This window comes from Callospermophilus lateralis, chromosome 17 (assembly GCF_048772815.1).
Source record: "Callospermophilus lateralis isolate mCalLat2 chromosome 17, mCalLat2.hap1, whole genome shotgun sequence".
NCBI classification, from domain to species: Eukaryota; Metazoa; Chordata; class Mammalia; order Rodentia; family Sciuridae; genus Callospermophilus; species Callospermophilus lateralis.
In genome coordinates this window covers 7,269,304-7,289,024 of record NC_135321.1, presented here as the reverse complement: position 1 = coordinate 7,289,024, position 19,721 = coordinate 7,269,304, and the positions used below count along the sequence as shown (strand labels likewise).

Below are 19,721 nucleotides of genomic sequence, written 5' to 3'. Positions count from 1 at the left end.
CATCTTATAAAAATAATTATACTGTACTCTTGGCATTTTTTGCCATAAAAATAATCCTGGTGTTTTGGGAAAAGACAATATTTTTATTGTAACTTCCCAAGTTATCATATGTACAGGATGGTATGTGTGAGATTTACCCGTATATATATATTGTACTTATGTCAGAAGAGACTGATTTCTATTCAAAAGAAAATCTTATTGTTTTATTTTAATCTTATCATAAGTATCTTCATGAAATCATAGGCTCTTCCTGCTTATTTTTATCCATTTTGAAAAGTGTTTCAGTTTTTCAAAAGTACATTTTTGGAGGGCTCCTCAAGAACACTGCAAATTCCTCAAACCAAGTGCCCTGGTTTCTCTTTCATGGGCCATGCCAAAGTTACTTAATTTTAGAGAATTTACATATCTAATTTGGAGTAAGGATTATCTTCATTTTATTAGCAGAAAAGACCCCATGCCTGCGAGAGCCTTTCTTACCCATCATTGCTGCCCAGTGCCTGGCCAGAGCCGAGGTGATAGATGGGTGGGAGACAGCACCAGCTTTCCTCAGGAGTGCAGCCAGAAGGTCAAATAAGTGTGTCCAGGTGTGATAAAAAGCCGACATTAACTCTACATCTACAAAATTAATCAAAACATTTCAAGTTACTAATACAAGGAAGAATAAGAACCTTTCAAAATACAAACTCTCCACACTTTATCACACTTAAAATAAGAGGTAAGTACTTGTCAAGTGAAAACCAATGCAGTTCAGCATTCAGCATTGCCCAGTCCCTTCCCCTCTCTACTGCCTCCTCAAGACATCTCCCTTTGCCTTCCTACATCCAAAGACACACTCAACAAGCCCTCTTCTCATTAAAGTACACTAAACAAGACAGGAAGTATGACAAATGGAACATGTCATAATTTTAGAACTACATTTTGGGCACATTATACAAACAAGTCATTGTAGTACTTCTGTAAAAGTCAAGTTTTCTCCTATTTTCTTCATCCTCTCTAGTAGCTTTGTGCAGGGGTGAAAAGGAAAACATAATGTGCCAAAGTCAACACAGAAAAGAAGAATTTCTCTGAAGATTCATGAAGAGTATTATTACCCCATGAAGAAAGCTATAATACAAAAGGCGATTGTGCAGCTTTGCCTGTGGCTAACAGTACAGCAATCAACCTTCTAGGTAAGGACACGTTTTCCCATCTCTGCACCCGGGTACATAGAAACTGGACAACAGTGGCTACCTTAGGACTCTGTGCTGTGCCATCAGCAGTATCAGTCACCCTTTCTCAAATTTCACTATAAAACAAACTAAGGACTTATATCTAGGTGTTTTTCATCATCCATGAAATTATCTGGAAATAGCACTTTCCGAGGAGTTAGGTTTAGAGTAACCCCTGGTGTTTCACAACTGTCTTCTCATTGCTAGCTCTCATTACCATTCCAACAAAATATTAATTTTCTCATTGTCATTCCAACAAAATATTAATTACACAGATATGCTGTAAATCTGTTTGGGTACTATATGTTTATCTGTACTTTATACCTACAAAGACTTTAAAGTTACAGGTCTTAAGAATGGCAAAATATTTAAGTTTAAAGTTAAGTCAAACAGTAAAAAGCTAATAAGAAAAAAAAGAAAATTCAGAGGGATTAAAAAGCTATTCTTTTTATTAATTTTATTACTATACATGCTAAATAACTTTTAATGTAATTTATTTACTTATATGAGTTATAACATCTCAAATTATATAAATTAACAATTCAAATAAGTTTTTATAAATCATTCAAAACTGTGATTTTACCATAAAAATTTAAACACTTAATTTCTTATAGAAAAACATTTTAGTTTTTTTCTTACCTTTTGCTAGATACTAAAAAATAATTTAACCAACTACTACTTGTAAACCCAGATAATGTCAGCATTTCTCCTTTCAGAACTTGATATAATAATAAAATACATATTACTTTTATTTAACTTCCAAAGACCAAGCCACATACAAAAGAGGAACAACAAAAAGCATCTACGAGGCAGCCAATGGCAGTGAAGATGCTCAAACTATCTCTTGCAATGTGACTTTGAGATCAAGCAATCCATCAAAAGTTCTCCATCAGAGCCATCCATTCGCCACAGCTTTGTAGCTAATTTTGCGTACTTCTTGTGCATCTTCCATGAACACCATGTCAATGCTTCTCAAGAGATATGCAAGAAAATCCAACAAGAGATATTAAATGTAAAATAACAAGATTTTATCAGTAGAGGTGAGCTTTGGCAGTCCACAGTCCACTGTAATATCTAAGATTTTCTTTGTTTCATATCCTTCTCCTAAAAAATCAACCTTAACCCCGTAGGGGTGAGATAATAGCACCTTCTTGAGATTGCATAGTCTAACCTAATAAGCTAAGTTAGGCTATCAACTGGAGCCTGTAAAATTTCAAAGTATGTAGTTACTGCTCCTCAAGCTCTAGGATACTTTTAACACAGATGAGCTGCTGGCTCTGCTGAGTACACTTTCCATACCTGAAACCAAGCAAATCCACACAATTCAAAGGACTAAATAAGAATGAATTAAATGGCAAGAATAATTATCAAATGATCAATTCTTCATTATACCCTAATATTTAAATATTTTAAATGTTTATTTTGCTAAAGAGCCTACACTGTTAATTTTCTCTATTACTAACCATCACATTCAATTTTTTATCACAGAATATTTTCCAATAATTTAGGAGCTTAGGAAATTTTTTATATTATATATGCTAAATTGGCTTACATCGGTCATTGCAAATGACTTATTAGTAGGGTATTTGGCTTCAGCCACAGTTTATAAGTGTAATGGTTAACGTGAATTGACAACTTGACTGGATTAAGAGATGCTAAAGATTAAGAGACTCCTGAGTGCGCCTATGAGGGTGTGCTTAGGAATGACTGGCATGTGGGATAGCGAACTAAAGTAGAGATCTTCCCTAAATGTAGGCAGTAGCATCCAATAGGATGGTGGCTTGGATGGAATAAAAGTAGGAAGAACAAGGAAGCAGCAGAAGAATCGAGCAAACCTCGATTCTTCTTACAAGGGGTTCTTGATTGGTAATGGGATCACCTGAAGACATAAGGCTCTTGCTCCTTCACTCTTCCAAAGTGGACTCTCCCAATGATTCTCTGGGAAGTTTCCAGAAGCCTCTGGTCTCAGAATCATTCATTCCTCTTGTTCTGAGGCTTCAGCCTCTTGGACTGCCTAGCTACTGGTTCCTCCAGCTCTCTAGCCTCCAGATGGACATTGTAGACTTTTCTGCTTCTGGTCATATAAGGCAATCTAATAAATTTCCTTTTTATAATCAGATCTCCTGTTGGTTCTGTTCCTCTAGAGAACCCTGACTAATACAGTAAGCATAATTAATACCCAATCCTCAATGTACCTTCTATCATGACAGATTAGAGAGCTTCTCCTCATTTCAGTTGACAACACAGGGATGATCCTTTACTGAATTATACACCTGCCTCAAGTGGCCTCCTGGAACCACTTAAAACTGTCCAAATGCCAGGCATAATGGCACATGCCTATAATCCCAGCAACTCAGGAGGCTAAGCCAGGAGGATTGAGAGTTCAAAGTCAGCCTCAGCAACTTAGAAAGATCCTGTCTGTAAATAAAATATGAAAAAAATTTCTGGGGATGCAGCTCAGTGTTTAAGTGCCCTGGGTTCAATTCCTGGTAACAAAAAAACAAAATCATCCAAACTACAAACCAAATTATCCAAGCCTTCCAAAATACTAAACACAAACCAAAAAGTAACCTTGAAGAGGATATCTGGAGCATACTAAGATTTTTTTTCCTCAATACAATTCACTTTCAACCTAAACTAAATACAAATAAATTAATAAATCTTACCTAATGCATTGTTGATGCATACAGTGAGAACTCTAATGATATTATTAATAAGAGGTTTCAGAAGATCATCTTGTGTCACGAGGTTAGGTTCCACTAATAAACAGGACTGCAGAAGCCTGGACAAAGAGGATAGGTATTCCAAGAAAAAGAAAACCTGTTTGTAAAAGGAAATAAAATACAATGAAACATGTCATGTGAAAAGTACACCTCAAAATCTTTGCTACCTGAATCTTAGAGCATTAATCTCCAGGATATATAAAGAATTCAAAAGCTTAATACCGGACTGGGGTTGTAGCTCAGTGGTAGAGTGCTTGCCTAGCATGTGTGAGGCATTGGGTTCAATTCTCAGCACCACATATAAATAAAGGTCCATTGACAACTAAAAAAATATTTTAAAATATATATATATATATATATATATTTTAAAAAAAAGCTTAACACTAAAACACCAAATAACCCAATCAATAAATAGGCAAAGGAATTGAACAGACACTTCACAGAAGAAAAGATATGGTCAGTTAACAAATATACAAAAAAATGTTCACCATCTCTAGCAGTTAGACAAATACAAATTAAAACTGCACTGAGGGGCTGGGGTTGTAGCTAAGCAGCAGAGCGCTTGCCTAGCATGTGTGAGACACTAGATTCAATTGTTAGTGCCATATAAAAATAAAATAAGAGAATAAATAAAAAATAAATGCTGACAAGGGTGTGGGGGAACAGGTACTCTCATTCATTGCTGTTGGGACTACAAATTGATGCAACCACTTCAGAAAGCAGTAAAGAGAGTCCTCAAAAAACTTGACCCAGTTATCTTACTCCACAGCATATACCCAAAAGACTTAAAATCAGCATACTACAGTGATGCAGCCACATCAATGTTTATAGCTATGGAACCAAACTAGGTGCCCTTCAACAGATGACTAGATTAAAAAAAAAAAAAAAATTGTGGTATATATAGACACAATGGAGTTTTACTCAGCCATAAAGAAGGATGAAATTATGGCATTTGCAAATAAACAGATAGAACTGGAAACTATCATGCTAAGAGAAATAAGCCAATCTAAAAAAAAACCCAAAGGCCAAATGTCCTCTCTGCTATGTGGATGCTAACACACAATAAGAGGGGGAGGGCAGAATGGAAGTTCACTGGATTAGAGAAAAGGGACTGAAGGAAAGAGGTGGGCATGGGAGTAGGAAAGACAGCAGAATGAAGCGGACATAACTCTCCTATGTCGTATATGAACACACGACCAGTGTATTTCCACATCACGTACAACCACAAGATGGGATCTAATTAAAGTAAGTTATATTCCATGTATGTATAATTTATGTCAAAATACACTCAACACATATGTATATATAAAAAGAATTTAGAAAGTGAGCAAAAAAGAAAAGCCCATCAATCTCAGCCACACAGTATTTTACTTTCCTATGCAGTATGTTATTTCAGTATGTTATTGTAAGATAAATCAATAAAACACTAATAAAATATTAATCATAATTCTTGTAACTGAAATTAATTCATAGCAAGCAAAGATTAATTTTTGCATAAGCATGTCATTAATGGCCACATTAGAATTGTCAGCTGTCATCACCAAACAAAGGGGTATTTTCAAAGTCAAATTTTGTATTTAACCAGAGGAAATTTTAATGTTTTAAGAGTAGTTAATGGAGAGGCATTTGCCTCTATGGAACAGAGTCTCAGACTATGACACAATAATTGTTCTGTCGTACTTCTCCTTTATCTAATTTTCTGACTTATTTTATATAAATGTGTGGGTGGCTCTATACCTCACAATTTCCTGAAACGGTTTGTAAAATTTAATTTGTTATTACTGTGAAGTCTGTTTTGATCCCTTCATACTCTCCACTATTTAAATTATATCAAATCTGGTCTCTGGACCTATGAAGTATCATCACAAATGCGTGATTTAATGTGAGAGACAAAAAGAAGTGTTACAGAGAAAAGCGGATTTGCTAACAAGTCTTTTGTAAATTAGCATAAATAGGATTAAATAAAATACTGATATAATAGTTCAAAAGTATTTTTTTCTATGTTCAAAAAATTCCTACCAACAGGCACCTCCAATACACTTGCACCTTTACAGACTGTAAGCCTGGTACTGGAGCTCTGGCTCTAGTCCTGCCCTAGACAGTCACAGCTGGTTTCCTCACCTCATTGGGTCTGTGCTCAAACTTCACCTCTATGGGATCTTTTCTGACAACTCTACCTAAAAACTTCAAGCTCCAGCCTTTTACCCATCCTCATTTTGTTTTTTTCCCATACCATTTGTCTCCATCTGGTACAATACTTTACATTTTATTTACTTGCTTACTGTCTGTCTCCTGCAACAAGGACATAGACTGCACATGGGCAGAAATGTTTGTTTGCTTTGTTCACAGATGTTTGCTAGCACCTAGAACAGAATTTAGCATAGAGGAGGCTGAAGAATATCTGGAATGAGTTGAAGCTCTTATATATGCCCCCAAAGCCAACAGCACTTAACCTACATAAGGCAGCCAGCACACTGGTCAGGAGTATGGGCTTGGAACCAACCTTCATGGGCTAGAATCCTTGCTCTTCCCCCTACTGAGTGAGAGCCCTGCAACAAGTTGCTCACATTGGAAGGCATTAATGATACCTCATATGATTGTAATTAGGATTACATAAATTAGCTGAACAAAGACCCCTAAATGTTTGTTACTGCTACTACATATTCACTATATAACTCGCTAGTGAGCACCTGCTATAGGACAGGCACTATGCTAGACAGTCAGGACACAACAGCGTACAGGCAGAGGCTGTCTTCCTCTTGCTGAGTGTGCTCCTCTGGCTGTATCTGCCCCTCACAAATTCAGCTTCAGCCCCTCCAACTTCGTTCTGTATTTTGCATACATCAAGTGTGCCTGGATAACAGGGATCTTGCCATGTCCGTAGCATCTTCACTCACTTTTGGTTACCAGTTACTGTCTGAATGGCCCTCTCTAGATATCTCATGTAGAACAGGTCTCCTCTCCCCACTCCGACATCACTTCCAATCCCCTACTTTAGGTTTTCTTCTCAGATGTCTGTAATCATCAGATATACACAGATGTGCTTGTTATCTGCTCTCCCTGCATGAGATGCTGGTATATAGCAGCACTCCATAGAGATGTGCTGACAGACAATGGAAGAGACAATCATTATGCAAACAAGCAGAGTCAAAGGAAACCACAATGCTGAACTGCTTCAGAGATGATGTGCACTGTGTTCCCAAGGGTCTTCAACAGGGTCTGCCAAATTCAGACAACTCAAAGAACACACCTCAAAGTTAAAGTTCCTTATCTAGTTCATCTTTCTTTCATTAAAAAATTCTTGGGAGTCCATATTAAAATTAGATTTGAGATAAAATTTGTATTAGTAACAACTACACAAAAAATTGTTAAGCATATTTTACATATAGAATCTAACTAAAGGTAAGAACTTGAAACAGTATATATCTATGAAGGAAAAAATATAAATTTATTTCTAACAGATTAGATTAAGAAAATATACATAATTTAACCACCAGGTATTTTAACAACTTCAACTTGGGTGAAATAATAGATACACAAGAGATGGCCTAAAATCATAAAAGGGGTAGATGGGCTATGCCAATGCTCCCTGTTAAGTGATGCTCAACAATACCCAGACACTTGACTAAACCTTTGCAGCTGGTTAATGATGGAGTCAGGAATGCTACCTAGGCCTTCAGACCTACTGCTCTCTTCTACCATCCAAGGAAACCTCTTTCAAATAATCTCACCAACCATATACATCCTGAGAGATTTTCATCCTCTCTTGTGGTTTAGATCTCCTCAGCAGAACTTACTTTTTTGGCACTAAAGGCAAAAGAATTCACAGACATGAGATAAGAGGCAGACAGGAAACACTGACCTGAGCCTGGACATGTTCAACTGGGGGTGATGAAGGCAGTGGGGTCCTGAGTTCCTGAACACACGCCTCAATAAAGGTGGCATCCACAATGCTGGAAAGAACAGAAAAAGAAAACCCTACAAATGGTTAGCATGCTTCTTATTAAACGTTAATAAATCAGAATTTAATGCTTGAAGATAAACATGAATTCAAATCAAGAAAAATGATTTTTATAAGAAAATGTTTATAAAAGATTTTCCAGAGTATTTGAGAAAATAGGATAAATGTGAGAAGCAAGATAAATTTATCTTGTTAGATAAATCTGAGAAGCAAAGAATTCTGCAGAAAAGAATATCTAAGAAACCTTTATTAGAAGCAGAATAAAATATAATGCAAGCCCACTCCGAAGGAAAGCAAACAAAAGTAAAACCTGGGTAGTGCTTTTCCCGTTCAAAACAGCAAACACACAGGCTAGGAAATATGTTCATATTTGGAAAGTAAAAACAAAATAAAACCAACAAAATTATTTTTTAAGTCATAAAAAAAGAAAAACAGGTATGGAAATATGATAAGCCTGTTCCAGAAAGAGCCTTTTACATGGCTGTGGCCTCAAGGCCACATCACCCCCTCAGCTGACTCCTAAGATGCAGGATGTTCCTAGAGCTCCATGTGGTCATTCTTGAGGCAGCAGCGGGCAGGAAAGAGAAGCCAACCAACTAACAGTTTTCCAACCCTAACAGGCATCACAGCAGAAAAACTAACAAATATTAAAAACAGAAGTTATAGGGCATTGCCAGTTATAAATGTTAAAGGAGTAACTGCAACTGAGTGAAGTAGAACAAAGAATATTTCTTTGCTTTCAGCTATTTCATACCTAAAATTTCATACCTAAAGAGAAGGTATTATGATTTGTTGAAGAAAAGAAAGACACATCAGATAGTAAATGTTCAAAGGTAGAGAGGCAGAGGGATGTGTGGTTAAAGGAGATGGGTACACTTGGCTAGAACAAGACTAGATGTCAGGAAGAAAAGACACATACATTCGGTGCACACAGAGTAGCAGCCTGGATTCCACCACTTTTAATCCTCCTATGGCCTCCATTCAATGGTTTCATTTATGTCATTTATTTATTTTTGGTACCAGGATTGAACCTAGGTGTGCTTAACCACTGAGTCACATTACTTGGCCTTTTCATTTTTTATTTTGAGACCGTGTGTCACTGGTTGTTGTAACTGGCTTTGAACTTGAAATCCTCCTGCCTCAGCCTCCTGAGGTGTACACCAACAGTGCACCACTGCACCTGGCTTGAACAGTATCATCAATCATAATCTAGACATTAAAATAATTTCCCAAGGCTGTGACATGACTGCATGAAAAAATCGTAAGATCAGATGGGCCTGAATTTAATATCTAGGCCTTTTCTACTACACTTAATAAGAAAAATCAGGACAAAATTATATCAGAGGTTCATTAATATTAGGCAACTGAATATAAAAATTTGAAGAATCAAATCCTGATACCCCTAAACATTTATAGTTGGTTAATAATGAAATATTGTCTGCTAAAAAGTTTAGTTTCCCATAGCAACATAACTCCAAATGAAGTTAAACAATAGCTTTTCAACTCAGGGATATTATTCTGATATGATTACTAAGGAGATGGATCCTCAAACTCCTTCACATACAATTAATAATCAACAAGGGAATTATACCATATTCCTTGAATGTGCTAGAGGACAAATAAGGTTGAGAAAACTGAATTAAAAACATTTTTTTCTTTTGGCCTTAAAAATTAACAAGCTTTAATAGACCTTTAAAAAAAAAAAAAAAAAACTGTTGAGACAATTGTGGCAAACACAAAACCCCGGAGTTGAAGGAGCCGAGCTGCCAGAACACGCGAAGTCTCACATCATTTCAGGCATACCCTACGTCAATTCACCTTGAGCCATGCCTGCCTTGCAGCATTCATCTCTTACCCACAGAGAAGCTCTATGAGATGAGCTTTCCCAAAAGCATTCACAGTGTCTCTTGGAGCAATCACCAAGAGGTTGTCCAAGAGGCTGCAGATGGCTGAAAGAAGAGACGCAGTAACAAAAACACACTGTTGGGGTAGTGGAGCAGACAGGGGCGAATGAGGAGGAGGCCGTGATGATGTAGGTTCCTGTTCACCTATTATTGAAAATGAACACAAAATTATTACTTAATTTATCTGTGGTTATACATAATATTCCCAAGTTCTTATAATCAAAGGAAAAGTACTAAAAATTATTAAACAGATGGTTGGCTAATTCTCCTAGTTGTTGGACTCAACCCTTTGGCTGGGGAATCAGGCTGCTTCTTGCATTCCCTACCTCCATGCTCTACTGTTTGTGTGCATGTACATGTATGTACACAGGTGTACGTGGATGCTCTCTAAGAACACTAATAGCCAAGGCAGGAACAACAGAACATGATCCTGTGCCCCAAGTGTTCAGACATTGCGGAACCAACAGACAGTCCTCAATCCTTTTTCTGAAAACTTTCTAGGGTCCAAATTCAAAATACTTTTGGATTTTACAGAAGCAGTAAGGCACAGGTAGTACACATTAACACCTCCAATGGGATCTCAGATAACATCCCATATAAATATTCCTACAGTAGAGCAGATGTGCACTTACAACAGGGTAAATAAAGGAGTAAATAGAACCTCCAATCAGCACTGGTCATTTAAAGCCAAATGTATTTGGGTGTGGCCAAATTTAGCTATTAATTGAGTTAACAGCTGAAGAAACTGAGAAAACAGGTTTGAGGGATTGCAGGTTTTAGATTTGAAGATATTGGGATTGTGGATCTTTCCTAGCAGACTAATCTGCTTCAACACTTTCCATGATTACCTTCACTGCTTATTTCTTTTTAAAAGAAAACATTATACCTTGAATAAATTCAGACTTACAGAAAAACATAAGTACAAGGAATTCTCCAAAACCTATAATCGTTACATTATTTTGCCATATTTTATTTATGTACCTGTCAACCCACCTCTCATTTTATGAACTGCTAATATAATGCTTCTTTAATCCTAAATTAACTTCCTTCCTAAAAACAGGGACATTGTCTTAAAACCAGGAAATTAACCCTGATGCACTGGCCTATCTAACCACTTTAGCAATTGTTTCACAAATGTTTGATACATTTTATAGATTTGTATAAAAAATATTTTTCCTCTTTGGACCTAATTTGGGACACTATTTTGAATTTAGTTGTTAGGTATCTTCTTTCCAAACTGGAAGAGTTCTTCAATCTTGCTTAGTCTTACATGACCCTGACACTTTGTGAAGAATGCAAGTCAGTTTTGTGCAGAATGCCTACGGCTTCCTCACAATACAGACTTTCAGTGAACTTATCAGGGGAAATACAATTCGTTTTCTCCCATTATTGGAGGCCTTAATTTTAACCATTTGATTAAGGGAGTGTCTACTAAATTTCTTCTTTGTAAAATTATGTTTCCCTTTGTGCAAAAGCAATTGTCAAACAGTGATTTTTCTAATTCTATCATATTGTGTGTGTGTTTTTTTTTTTTAACAATTTTAGTTTACTTTGTACTATCTAGAGGAACATTCCCTTCCCCTCACTCATCCATGTCAGTATGACTCAAGGATTCTTAATTCTGTATTATAATCTCCTAACGTTATTTATTTTGATATTCAAATTATCCCAGGAATTGGCCCCTTCAATATGATTCCTAAATCCTTTTACCATTTACCAAATTAACATTAGAGAATCTTATTTTCTAGCACAGTAAGATGCTCCAATTCATATTGTTCTTTCCCAGCACAAAAAGCCTTTATTCCTTGAAGGGGAAAATGGAATTCAAAGAAAAGATCTGGGTCCTGAAGTACATATACTGCTCTAGTGTGTGACTATTTCTGAGTTGGAAACATGTGCCTGTGTGTGTGTGTGTAAGACGAATGCATTCATGCACATGCACAAGTACACACGCCTCTTTACCTCTTAATTAAAAACACTAATTCATGCAGAAATCTCCAAATCTAACCTAACCCTGTATGGTCTATTGGATATCTTTCCCCCCACATACTATAATTCATTTATATGAAAGGAAGAAACCTGGCTTTCATCATTCACAGTACATTTACCTATCTACCCAGCAATAGACACATATTAAGTAGTTTCAGACTTGTTAACTCATACTACTGCAAAAAGTAAAACTAGTAAAAAGAACCCAATGCTTGCTTACAGTTCTCTTCAGTGTTAGTCTTAGGACAAGAGCCTTAAATATGCTCAAGAGTTAACTTTGGCCAGATGCAGTGGTGCATGCTTGTAATCCCAGCAGCTTAGGAGGCTGAGGCAGGAGGACCTTGAGTTCAAAGCCAGCCTCAGCAATGACAAGGCACTAAGAAACTCAGTGAGACCCTGTCTCTAAATAAAATACAAAATAGGGCTGGGGATGAGGCTCAGGGGCCATGTGCTCCTTAGTTCAATCTCCAATACCAAAAAAAAAAAAAAAAGGAGTTAACTTGGGTTAGTTCCTGACTCGCTTCAATTGTTATTCATGTGGAATGTAGCTAGATTAATTTGTTTGTGTTCCATGTTGTTTCCCCATTTTTTATTTTATTTTTCTTCACATCAAATGAAATATTCACTGTTATGAAAGTCAAGCTACACAAAAAGGCATATGCAGAGAAAAGCCACTGTCTCCACTTCTAGCTCTTCAGCCCTGTTCCCATGTGCTGGCATTTCCTGCCTAACTGCCATCCACCCTCATAACTAAGCTCCTTAGTTTCCTGTTAATTCTCTATTTATATCTTTTTGCATAAATGAGGAGATAAATGAATTTTTAAAATTTTTTCTCTTACACAAACAATAGAAAATTATTACAATCTTTTGCAGTGTGCCTTCTTAATATTTCTTGAAAAATCACTACATATTATTTTGAAGACATAATCCTTGTTCTTCTTAATGGCTGTATAGTTAGTTCTTCATTGGGTAAATGTTTATTTAAAAGCCACTCTCCCAATGATGGGAATTCAGGTTGTTTCCATTATTTTTCCTTCCACACAACACTGCATGAAATAACGACATGCATATATACTTTCATTGTTGGTGAGGAGCCAAAGGGAATTCCTACCTATAATTTACATAATGTAAATACACATGAACAGTTATTAGATACTACCACATTTGCTTCCAGAAATATTATGCCCAGTGCATCTCCTCCATCAAAGTATAAGAGTGGCCATTTTCCACAGCCTTGCCAACAGAATCCACTGCCAATGCTTTATAATTGTTGAATCTCAGTGGGGTATAAATTAGTACTAACCAAGGTTAAGTTATTTTTATGTGTTTTGTGAATTCCCTCCTCATGTCTTCTACTTGCTTTCACAGGAGGCTTAGGGTCCGTTTCCTCCTCAAATGTTAAGAACGCTTTATGTTACATGTTTAAATATCTCCATCTATGAGTAATGTTGCAAATCGTTTTGCTGATTTATCTTTTGACTTTGATTCTGGAATTTTCTGCCCTGCAAAACTTATTTTTAATTACAGTAAAATTTGTCCGTCTTTCCTCATTCTATCTGGATTTTGAGACATAATTGGATAATCTTTCCCTATGCTGAGTTTATGAGGAATCTTTGTATGTTTACTTCTGGTATGCCCATGATTTTGATTTGAGGACCCAGGTGTTTCTCATGTTGACCTGAAGTACACAGACCTCTTCTGTCTCATTGCAACTAGGTACACAGTTTCCCGCCTCTCTATCAAGAGATCCATGTGCCATCCATAGATTTAGGATGAAAATTGAACCAGCTAGGATACATTTTCAATTCTATTTATTTTTCATGTGACAGTAACATAAATACTGATTTAAGTATTCTTCTTAGTCTGATTTAATGTTCAGAAGGGATATTCCCCTTTTTGAATATTTTCCTGGCTACTTTTGAACCCTCATTCTTCCACATGAATAAAATTTTGTTCACCCTAAAAAAGTCTGTTGATATTTTTATTAGGACAATATTAAACATAGAGATTAATTTAGGAAGAACTGATATCTTTCTGATGTTGGATCATCCCACCTGAAAATAAAGAAAGTCTTTCCATTTGCTTACATTTACTTTTCTGTTTGTTTTCCATTTTTCTCATTAAGTTTATTCCTATTATTTTATCTTCTTTTTGCTCCTGTTAACTGTGGTTTTCCATAACATTACCCTTTCTAATTGTTTATGTGCATATATTAAATTTATTAAATTTTATTTTCATTTTATGTCATGCTATTTTACGAAACTCTTTTGCTGTTCAAATTAGCCTTATTATTAATTCTCTAAAGATTTCCAAAAAATCAAATTATACAGAAAATCAAATGAACATTTTCTAAATTAAACACTTTCATATTCTGTTAACATGAATTACTAAAAATAAAAATGACATACTAGGAAATTACTAGAACAAACACTGGAATGAATATGCAAAGTTTTAATTAAGCAAGTATTTCTAAAAGAACTTCCTGTGTATATGCTATACTTCAGTGTTTAAACTTATTCTCATTTTAGAATCCATATTCCTTTTAGGTCAGGAATATAAACTTACTGAATAAAGTTAATATACTTCTAGAAAATTAACAAAAGCTACACTGTAGTCTTCAAAATAAAATTTAAATAAAACAGAATTGAAAGTAATAAAATTAATATATTGCCATGAATAAAGTAAATCCCAGATTGTTCATCATGTATTTCTAACAGATTTTCTTTGTTTCAAATGGAAGCACTGCCTTAGAAAATATTTATGATTAGAATCTCTTTACTTTCAAGTAGACAACTATGATAAAGTGTTTTCCCAAAAAAGGTAGCTAAAAAAAAAAAAAAAAAAAGAATTAACTAAAATTCACTGGTTTCTGGACTCAAATACTAAATATCTATACTTAACCAATAAGGAACCTTATTACAATCAGATTATTTATGTGATAGCCAAACTCTTACTTACTAGTTAAGAGCACTTGTTTTATTAATTTCTGAAATATTTATTCCATCATATTCTGTGACTTATTCCATTAACATTTTGTTCTTTAAAAATATATGCCTAGATCAACTTATCATTTTTCTTTTTGAAAGCAGAATGTCTTTCTAGAAGGATACCTTGAGCCATCGGCTGGTCACGTGAGGCTTCAGGCAGTAGCACCACTGACTGCACAAGTGGCTGGATTTCAGCACTGCCCACTGAGGCTGCCACCTATGGGTGAGGAAGGAAGAATATCTTACTAACATAGCTGAGAAAAGGAAACACATGCAGCATGAACACAAGACAACCTTAAGCAGGAAGGTTTGGAACAGAATCATAACAGTTGGCTCAACTAGAGAACACTCCATATCTTGACAGATATAGCAGGTTTTTCAACAGCTTTTTCAACTACTTATAAGAACTGTTATAGTTGACATAAATCTGTAACTCAAAGAAGCAGTTTTGATATAAAGCTAAGTTTCCTAAGTCTACTTCCTCATTGCCCAAATGTTGAAAGGCTAAAATAAACTATTTTACCTAAAATTCTTTAGATTCTTGAGATATTTTGTACTTCTGGATTTATAGTAAGTGTTTTTTAATGTTTTGAATAGCACACACTACTTCAATAATGCATATAAAAATTAGCAGAAGTATTAAAAGATTTTTCTTTACCTTGTCTCATACCAGAAAAAAAATTCTTTAAGAATTCAACATTTTGATACTGTGCTTCAGAATACAGCATGTTTTAAAATTTTAAACAGCAAATGCTCTGGAAAGCAAATGCAGTTTCACCCCAAAGGCTTAGAGATGAGCAGACTGTGTAGCCTCCTACAACTAAAAGCACCCAGGTTGATATGTTTGGCACCTCCTACATAAAAACATCATATCCAGCAAGGTCAGATAACTCTGACTTTCTTACCATTGATTTCTTCTCTGGAAGAGGGTGTGAGGTGCTCACACCAAGGAAGTCTCTGGGATAGTGCAAGCACAGGGCAACTGATATCAACAGAACTTATAAATCAATGCTAGTGCAGACTCAGGTACTATGTGGTGTGTAACATTCATATGATGATTGTGTACAGACCTAACATTTAAAGTGTTGTACCTTAGGGTTACTATGATCAATGAAAGCAAAACCTAAGGCTACTTAGTTCAGTCTAAATAAATCACTCATAAACAGGCATTAAGTCTCGTACTTTATATTAGATTCAAATAATAGGGAAAAAATTTTGTTCATTTAAAAAAATGTATTTGCTCAGGTTGGAATGAGAGGTGTGTAAAATATGTTCCTGTTAACAGACATTAAGATAAGTTTTCAGTTCTGGGAAGAAAACAAACATAAATACTGATATCATAGACTATGCAGGAGTGGGTTAATCTATCTGGCTCCTACTGCAAACTCCTTTGGCTATGTGAGAAAGTTAAGGGGACAAATGATGGTGGAACCCTTTTATCATTCCACTGAACATTCTTTCAAGAGCCAACTCAAGAAGCCCTTATCATTACTGATACAAACAGAGGCAGGGAACTGGTTTGTAGTTTTAGCATTCCAGGTAAGAAAGCAAAGTTTATAAGAGCTCACTAAATATCTGGCTCTTATGAAGAACACAAAGGAGTCAAAGGTGAGGCATTAATAAACGTCATAAATTTCCTCAATAAAGCCCGGGGAAAAGACACCAATTTAGAAATGATGCTCTCAAAAAGTACCAATATTATAACTTACTCCATGTAGTGAGAAACACACAAGGACTTCTTTATATGGTAATACATTATTAGTTGATTTGGGATTATATATATTTCTACTATCCTTTTTGAAATTTGTATTACCTTTTTGAAATTTGTATTAAAACAAAAAAGTCTTAAGCTGAATTGCTATGCTCAAATTCGTGCTTGTTTGTAAATAATCACCAATATTAATTTGATTATATTTGATAATACGCTTGGTATGCAAATCTGTTACTTTTACTTGGAGCCTTGGTAGTCACACATTAACTACTGAAGGTGCAGTTTCATCCTTCCTTAGAGATGAGGACTACGAAGTTAAGGGATTTGCCCAGCTCAGATCATCAATTTGGATCCTCAGTTCAGCATCATATGTATGACAAGAAAGTACTTGGGCTGGAGCACACTGAGGTTTGTAAACTCCTCTTCCTTCTTCATAACACAGAATTCTCATTCTCTCTGCTCTCTAACCCATTTTAAGCAGGAAGCCCCAAGTGGGGGCTTAGGGTTGTCCTCTTGTCCCAGTCAGTCTATCTGATTTTTGTAACCATCACTTTCTACACTCACTAAAATGGCTTCAGTGTAAAATTATAACTTTGTCCATCTGTCATAGGACATAGCCTAAGGTTTTCAATTTATATGTCCTTGATAAGACAAGTAAAGCAGTTTTCTTTGAAGTCTATACACCTGTAGCCTTATTTCCTTACTGATGTCAGAGAAAGCAGTAAGAGCTAGTCAGAAGAGATAACACTGATGGTACTTAAAGCCACTGTCCTAAAACTGCTTCAAATTAATCAAAATATGGTTGCCAGGAGCTAGGGCTGAGAAAATAGGGAGATGCTGATTGAGGAGTATAAACTTTCAGATATAAGATGACTAACAAATCTAGTAGCATTTTTTAAAAACATGGCAAAGAGTAGAACTTAAAGTTTCTATACGAATCTATGGCCCATTTTATGAACAGATTTTAAGAGCAAAAAGGCTTCCTTCCTCCTGTTTTCCAATTTGTAATCATCAATTCTAATTTGTAACAAGAAATTTAAATCAGCTCAACTGAAATAGATTCATCCTTCAATGGATTGTGTATAGTCTATTAAAAAAAAAAAGAAAAGAAAAGAAAGAAAGCTCAGAAAAGCACAATTGAAAGAAACAACAGGGGATGATATAAGCTTCCTGATGTCAACTAGAAGACCTTACTGCAGACCTGGCCATAGCCCCTGTACTGTGCTGCCTTTAGAGGGAGAGCAAATTTTCCAGTGCTTATCTCATTCCCTCCTCTTTTAAGCCTTGTGGTCCAATACTTAAATTCTCTGAAGCTATTTCTTCATGTGTAAAAAGGGTCCACCAACAAACGGTGTGGATCTAACAATTTAATCCACTCACAGCATTTAATACAGGTAAAATAGCCCATGGCAAACTAGAAATTATAGTAATCTGAGCTCTAAAATGTGAGAAAGTTGACTCTTTCTATACATAGAAGTTTACTATTATATAAAATGATCAAGCCGTTACCAAAATATAATTTTAGCACAAATATAAAAAAAGATCCAAATGTGATTTTACTCAGTGGTAGTTACCTGCTCAATAAAATCACGAAATTTTGTTTAAAATACTTTAGTCTGTTTTAAATCATTATAAAAAAAGAGAAACATAAATCTCATTTGCTCTAATAACATTTTTTAAAAGAGTAATTTTTTATAAAATAATGTTATGCAAATAGAACAGGATGAATATTCTATTTTTACCTATTATAGTCATTCTAATGTTATATTCTAAATATCATTTCATTAGGAAAAAATAATGTATATGTATCAGTAACCATCAATATTTAAGTTTCATTAATAGACTTAATATTAAATTTTTATACCAAAAAAACCCAAAAGAGAAAAAAATAGCTGGTTCTTTTTCATTGTACTGTACCCCAGTGATCTACATTAACATACTCAGGAACTAGAAAACAAGAGTTTTAGTCCCTGGTAATCCACGGGGAGTTGAAATTTATTTAACAAGGCATACTATTTCTTTTATTCCTCTCTACTATCTCCACTATGGAACACATTGCCTTCTCAAGTTTTCCTCTGGTCACTTTATTGGAGATACACACACACCAAATCACTGATGCCTATGTCAAAACTACTTTTCTTCAAAATGCCTCTTGAATCCATCCCTTCTTAAATTGTCCTTGGTCTATTCTTCTTCATTCTATGAAACATTTTTTAACTAACTCCTAAACAAATGTCAATACATTACTTTTCTAATTTAAATTGTAATGTTTCATGCCATTTCATTTTACTGAAACACCTGTCTTTTTTTTTTTCAGTTGTAGACAGACACAATACCTTTGTTTTACTTTTTGTGGTTTTGAGGATGGAACCCAGTGCCTCACACATGCGAGGCAAGCACTCTACCACTGAGCCACAATCCCAGCCCCTATATTTTTACCTTAATTGCTATCATATCTTCAAATCCAAAGTTGATTCAACTTTCTTAACTAACTGCTATATGGTTCCTCTGGTAATCAATCTTCAGACTTACCCACCCACATACTCTACACCAAACAATCCCATGCATATTCTGAAAGTGTAATACTTTCAATATAAAAGAGTTAGTATCCAGTTATTTTCTAATTACCCTTTATGCTCTCAACTAGATGTTTAACTAAGTGGGTATTAAGTGGATTCAATCCTAAGATATCTTTGCATTTTTCAGCCTCTTACAAATATATGCATACATTTAAGAGGGAAGAAGAGGTTAGTCCTTTAGAGACCATTTCAGTTGCTACTTACTATATAAAATCACTTTCTATTTCATCATCCGTCCAGGGTAACTGCACTGCACCTTGATTCCAATATCTATTATAGCATCACACACCAGTATCTACTATGGCATCACATACGTCTGGCTTTGGAGTAGCGTACACCTTGGTGACCAACAGCTAAAGCCAAATATTTCCTCTTATGTAAAATAGAAGAGTAAGACTAACTTTTAGTTAGACAAAAAAGATTAATAAGTTAAATTCTCTTTAAATGAAATAAACTAAAATCAGTAGTAGAGTTAGGGTAACAATTCTTTAGACTCGTTCTCCACATATTTCACAAAGATATATAACAGATTTTTAAGAATGCACACACTGTTCAGCTCAAAAGTAACAGAAATGACCAAATTTTGGCCATCAAGCTGTTGCTACATACTGGTATGGTACTAGACATAAATACACACAGCCATTTTGGGTACTTTGAGA

The 19,721-nt window shown here is 35.3% G+C and overlaps 1 protein-coding gene across 1 annotated transcript in view; it reads right to left on the bottom strand.

Moving 5' to 3' along the window:
- Rttn (rotatin) overlaps positions 1 to 19,721 on the bottom strand; it is a 157,393-nt gene that overhangs the window by 29,358 nt on the left and 108,314 nt on the right. Inside the window, exons 35-39 of the mRNA XM_076837051.2 lie at positions 14,896 to 14,989; positions 9,748 to 9,940; positions 7,794 to 7,884; positions 3,875 to 4,028; positions 478 to 615 (exon numbers count right to left, since the gene is read on the bottom strand). Coding sequence (XP_076693166.2) covers positions 478 to 615; positions 3,875 to 4,028; positions 7,794 to 7,884; positions 9,748 to 9,940; positions 14,896 to 14,989 — 670 coding nt within the window. The remainder of the gene's footprint in view (positions 1 to 477; positions 616 to 3,874; positions 4,029 to 7,793; positions 7,885 to 9,747; positions 9,941 to 14,895; positions 14,990 to 19,721) is intronic.